Source organism: Trifolium pratense, linkage group LG7 (genome assembly GCF_020283565.1).
Source record: "Trifolium pratense cultivar HEN17-A07 linkage group LG7, ARS_RC_1.1, whole genome shotgun sequence".
Classification (NCBI taxonomy): domain Eukaryota; kingdom Viridiplantae; phylum Streptophyta; class Magnoliopsida; order Fabales; family Fabaceae; genus Trifolium; species Trifolium pratense.
The window spans coordinates 19,843,090-19,849,802 of record NC_060065.1 but is presented as its reverse complement, the minus strand read 5'-3'; the positions used below and the strand labels follow the sequence as shown (position 1 = coordinate 19,849,802).

Below are 6,713 nucleotides of genomic sequence, written 5' to 3'. Positions count from 1 at the left end.
AATTGATTCCTATTGGACGTTCGTGTAAAAATATTTTACACTGACGTAGCATGTCCATTGAACTCTTATTATAAAATCCTTTATATCTCATTCAAATAGGAATAACACTATTCAGTACACCTTTTCCCTATCCCTCAAACATTCAATTATCAATGATTATTTTATAATGTATCATATTTGTATCTTAAAATAGTATCAACAAATATAAACTACAAATATAATATTATTTGTACCAAACATGAATTCAATCAACATAACATTGGATAAGACATTAACACTTTCATTTGCATTTGATCAGTTGCACAAGACTCATAAGAAATAGACACCAGTCAAGTAATTAACATCCAAGTCTTAATGCTTTCACAGATTACAGCTTTCAGTTATAAACATACAGCCCAGAATAAATAACAAAATTCTGAACTCTGGCAAAAAAAGATGAGACTAAACAACTTTAATCTCATTAGGTTGTGTCAAAAAAAAGTAAGTTCTCTTATTCTGGCCAACACTGATCAAGAATAAAAGACATTAGTTTCTATCATACGATTAAATGATGACAAAAGGGATAAGATGTGTGCGACTGTCTGCTTATAAAAAAAACTCTCATAATTATTTCAGATTAGATTAAAGCATAGCTGCATCTGTTTGCTTCCAAGCCATCAAAAGGGCAAGATTGATGGCGTTAACATGTTATATCACGTTTGAAAAATTAAGATGGTACACATTAATAAACTGATATACTAACAGTCCCATTCTTATGGAAACAGTGGTTACATGTATAAATTCAAAATGCTGTTTCTTATTTATGTCTAAATTATGATAAAAGAACTTCAAAGCTTTGGAATCTATTGGTGTTACACATTCAATGCCATTTAACAGTACATTCTACCAGTTGAGATATTCAAGGGCAAACTGGCAACCAATGTAGGACCAAATAAAAATTATTTGTATGGGATGTAATATCAGAGATTATGAAATCTTGTACAAGGAAAGTTAAATCAGCAATCAAAGATTATGACAAAATACATGGGATGTAATAGCAGATATTCAGGACAAGAAAACGGACCATGTCTGGCACGGCAATGAATCATGAATGCAAACACAGAAAACCAAGGTGCAACGAGAGAAATTCAGGACTAGAAAAAGGACAATGTTTGGAACTGTTATGAATCGTAAATGCAAAAACAGAAAACAAGGTGCAGACTGTATGATCTACTATCTATGATGTGCTTTCAGTTTAAAACAGCAAGCATGCTACCTATATATGAAAGCATACCTAGTTTAAGGCTATGCTACAATCTTTTTGGTCTTTGCAGTATCTGGCATCTTTCTCCAGATCAGTTGCCTTCAGATCCAATGTAAACTTGCATAACCAAGACAGATGTAAAATTATAATCAGGCAGTGAAAAGGTTATTATTTATTAATTAATAAGCAATAATAACTCGAGCAATAAAAGTCATCCTTATCCTTATTTAACACAAATGCACTATAGAAGAGGCATTAAAGGATGTAAATACGAACCGCATGAAGCTACAGTTGAATTTTAAATTGTACACAATACCGAGACCAATTCAGACAGAACAATAATAAAAGATATAATTTTGAACACAACAGATGTCACCTCCGTTCACAAGATGTGTAAAGGAACCTTCACTCATTCTGTTTGTTTGTCTAATACTCTAATATAGGAGCATATTAAATATGAGTACTATTTCAAAGATCCTGGTAGGAAAAAAGCTTAGTTGTTGACTTGTTATTGTAATACTTCGAAGAAAAACTAATGAACAGGACAGATTCCGTAGAATAATATTAGACAGGCAAGACATGAACTTGTTGGACCGTGAAATTAGTTGATGAATATGATGTTAGCAACATCGTCTTTTTCACGAGAAAATACTTGTGCATCTGTTGGCCTTCAAACAAACCATGAGAATACAATAGTGTGTTCATGCAGACAAGCTACAGCAAATGGAATCAAATTTTGAAGTTTGAACTCATCTATGATGTTCTTCACTGAATTATCAAAACAATTTTAGTTAGAAGCCTAACTTAACTTAAAAAAATCCTCATACAGGATGGGGCACAACAAAACCAAAATCTCTGAAATATTTTTTCGCGTGCCTCTATGATAGAAACCAACTGATATATAACAAGGAAAAGTCCCCTTTAATTACAAAATGATATCGCAGACCTTTGAGGATCTGCACCTCCCAATGTCAAAATGAACCCTTCCACTTAAATTCCCAGATACCATCTTTCTCCATCACCCCTTCTATTTATAGATTCTCTATATGGCAGTTATTTTCTATAAAAACTACGTATTCTAATCTAGCTGCAGTTCCATATGACAGTTATTTTCTATAAAAACTGCCTAATAATAATAACTAACAAGGCCCATTATTATTGCTATCCTAATTAAGGCCCATATCTAACACTCTACTCCTAAACATTAACTCAAACACAACGGTGAAAAAGTGTCTCACAGAATTTGCTATTGGAACTCGGCACATAATCTAAGGTTTTAAGTACCTCCTGATATGGAAACTGCAGTGAGGTGTGCTCTTAAAGGATCATCGTATGTTTGTAGTATGTTAATTATTATCAAGATTACCAGTTGAAAAAATTACAAAAAGAAGGAACAAGTATTTGATGAAAAATTCAATCTCGGGTGTGAGATTCCCCTTTACCCTGATAAAAAGATTACTGATAATTATGCCCACAGCCCACCCAAGGAGACAATGAATTGCCAATTATACGCTAGCAGTCAGTATAAAGATTTGGAAAACAGAATAATAGTACATACACCTGCCTCAACTATTATTTTATAACATAGCCAACCATGTATCAAGCAACAATAATAGCATTTCAGAAAAAACACAGTAACAAAGGAGGGGTTTTGCCAAAATTCTTAAGCATCATAATTTAACAATTTCAAAATGAGGAGGAAAATCGGATGTACCTGAAGACATTTGCTGTAGCACCGAGGTCCTTCAAGCTTCAATTTGGCACAAAAGTAATTGCCAAAAGAGTGGGGCTGAGATATCAATGGATATATTTCGGATAACCCCTATGGCATGGTAATTGATAATCTTCATGGAACCAAAAGCCAAATGATTTTTTACATATAAGAAATGAGTAGAATTGTAAAGAAAATAGATACATGCCATAAAGAAAAAGTTCAAAACACCGTATGGAAATAAATCACCAGTGGCTCCTCATAATACATACAAAACTATCGTAAGTTCAAAAACAGACCACTAAAAGCACAGATGTGCATCATAAAAAGGACTAAGATAAAGAATCTAAAGACTGGGAGAGAGGAATGTCAACAAAATATAGCCATATTCATAACAAAGTTATGTGCAAGAAGCATAGTTGGTCATACTTTACAGAATCACACAAAATAAATACACCTAAATGGCATGTTGAGAAGCTCCAATCTTCTGTATACATAATGTACAATCCCACTTCTATTTGTCGGAAGGGGTACATAGCTACAGTGATTCTGATCTCTAGGTTAGAGTGGATTAACTTGGACGGTCATGGCACTATAAAATCTCTCCATGACGGAATCCAGTATCCTCACAATCTCCACCAGTACCCAAAGCACAAGGAGAATCATACCATTTAGAATTGTCTTGGTAAAAACTATCAACCTGTATACAACCAAGACCTACATCTGAAACTATAGCCTCGTCGTGTCTGATGGGTTTAGTTAGTTTAGTATCCTCACAATCAAGGATGCTCTTATCATCAAAGTCACTGCATTTCAACCACTTTTCTGGCTTACAAGTATCACTCATCAGATCCTTCTGACTTCTGCACTCAGTCCCAATATGCTCCCCCCAAGAAACGACTTCTCCCAAAGTGCGGCCGAAACTATCTTCATCATCCTCAATCAGCTCTGTGTCCTTGCCGTCCCCGTAAATCCTTTCGTGGTGATGATTACTCCAGTTTGCAAGATCATTATCCCCAACCAAGACATCATCTGCATGTGACTTATCCGTCGGAAGTAACCCCATCGGCTTCAAACCCACTTCTCCTATATTCCTAATTCTATTCACAACATCAAATAAATCCCTGGAAACTGAACCCAACAATTCCTGCGGAATCTTGGAAACCCTCCCTTCCAACATCCCAACTTCAGCTCTCAACTCCTGCACCTGTTGCAAAACCGAAAACTGCAAATCCCCATCATCTTTCCCCATCAAACCAAACCCTTCATTGTCCATTTCCTCATTCACCCCATACACAACCGAGTCCTGATCTATCAAATACCCACCTTTATGTCCAACAACCCTATGCATAATCCTAGCATTCCCATCCAACGGTCCCGGTTCATGCCCCGAATGCACAGCATACAATTTAAAAACCGCCATCCCCTCTTCCTCATAAACAAAACTCTTATCCTTCTCATTATAATTTGCAATCGGAACAATAGCCCTAATCCTAAACCCACATCCACATCTCTTAGAAGCATAAGGCTCCCTCTTCAAAATCTTCGATTTCTTCGCAGCAGCAGGTTGTCCCGCTCTATGACAAGCATAATCCTTAACCTCAGCCATAAAAGGCTTATACCTAATATACTTCTGCCTAATACAAAGTACAACCTTATGCTTAGCAGCAAGTTGTTGCAACCTACTAGGAACTTCCTTAGCAGGCACATCAAAAGATTCCGTATACTCAAATCTCCGCCGCTTGTTCCTAGCAGCCGCGGCAGCGTCAGTAACATTAGATCCTGACGCTGCCCCGGAGCAAACATGACAAGCGGCAATACAAACACGAATATAACTCTCAGGAATACCATAAAACTTAGCTCCAACAGTCCAAACCTGTTTAATTCTATCAACAGTATCTTTAACACCTAAATGTTTAAGATCAGTGTCACTATGAAAATTCATAACAATGTCTTGCCATTGATTAACATGCGAAACGAATTGATTCGTGTTGTTTTTGAAACATAGGAAGTGATTACCGTTTTGATCAACACGCGCTGTTAATTTGTCTTGGATTCGTTTCCATGCGGTTAGATAAGCGGTTTCTTCGTTACGGTCTTTCCAAACATTTCGCCATGATTTAAGGACGGCGCGTGGAGTAGCGTCGCGGATCTCGGAGGGAGTAGCGAGACGGTTTTGGAGGAGGCAGTTGATCATGAGAGAGTGAGAGTCGGGATTGAATGTGTAGAATTGAGAGGAGATGTGTGAGTCAGGGCTTATGAATAAGGGTTTATTTGTGGTTGTGGTGGTGGTGGTTGTGGTGGTGGTTGTTGTGGTGGGGAGTTGGTGACTCGGTAGTGGTGAGTCGGCGGAGGAGTGACTCGGAGGTGAATCGGAGGAGGAAGGGGAAGGGAAGAGAACAATTTCGGAGAGAGAGAAAGAGGAAGGGTCTGGTTGTGGTGGTGGTGTTGGGATCTGGTGTGGAGGGTGTACAATTAGATCCGGTGGAACTGGGAGGAAAAGATCTTCGTCTTCTTCTTCTCTTTTTCTTGAATTCATGGTATCATATGAGAAGAGTGAGTGTGTAAAGAAGAAGAAGAAGAAGAAGAAGAAGAAGAAGAAGAAAAGTGTGAGAAAGAAAAGGAAAAGGAAAATGAGCAGTTTTTTTTTTGTTTATTTATTTATTAAATATCTTTGTGTTGTGTGTCTGTTTTTCTGTCTCTAAATTTCCTCACTCTCTCTCTCTCCCTTTCTCTCCCAAGAGAGATACTCTTTCATCTAGCTACTACCGTCTACCCTCCAACTTCAACCCATTTTCTTGTCTCCTCTCTCAATACATACCTACACAAACTTCACTCAAACACCCAAATGTCAAATTATTGTTGTCACTTTCTACTCGTTTGTTTTTGATATATATATATATATATATATATATATATATATATATATATATATATATAGGGGAGGGATCAAATTACACCGATGTAACATTTGAGTAATGTTACACCGCTCAATAACGCTTCAACGAATACAAATTTTACAAAATCCACCGTTGGATTGAAAGTTTATATCATTTAGATCATCCATGTTCAATTTTACAAAAATCTAAAATCGTTTGATATGTTATTGAGACCGATCAAGATTAATGCTTTATGTGTTTTTATTGAATACCGTTAAGCTTGATCAATCTCAATAACATATCAAATGATTTTAGATTTTTATATAATTGAACATGAATGATCTATATGATATAAACTTTCAATCCAACGGTTGATTTTGTAAAATTCGTATTCGTTGAAGCGTTATTGAGCGGTGTAACATTACTCAAATGTTACACCGGTGTAATTTGATCTCTCCCCATATATATATATATATATATATATGCTTTGGAGACGAGCAATAGGATCAATACACCAATTAGAAAAAGATAAATAGGCATGGCGACCTGATCGACCATTAAACCAAAACCAAGAAATAGCTTTAATATTTTCTAATAACGAAACGGCGTTGGGAATTTCTCCATTGAAAACGACATTGTTTCTAAGCTTCCAAATACATCATGTAGTTGCTAACCAAATCAGTTGACCAAAAACATAAGAAATGGTTCCAACCTTCCAATCCTGACGACTGTGGCCTATCCATATGTAAACATCTTGCCACATACCTTTACTAAGAGGGCACCAAAAGAAGAGATGGGAGCAATTTTCGCTGCTTAGAACTCAAAAAACACATGGGATATCATGAGGATTTAACAAAATACCTCTATGGTGAAGATCTTC

General features: G+C 36.4%; 1 protein-coding gene across 1 annotated transcript; it reads right to left on the bottom strand.

Moving 5' to 3' along the window:
• Nucleotides 1–3,164: 3,164 nt before the first annotated feature.
• On the bottom strand, nucleotides 3,165–5,817 carry LOC123897655. Its single transcript, XM_045948372.1, has one exon. It carries the CDS (start codon nucleotides 5,491–5,493, stop codon nucleotides 3,547–3,549), a length of 1,947 nt encoding a protein of 648 aa, XP_045804328.1. The 5' UTR covers nucleotides 5,494–5,817; the 3' UTR covers nucleotides 3,165–3,546.
• Between the last annotated feature and the right edge of the window lie 896 nt (nucleotides 5,818–6,713).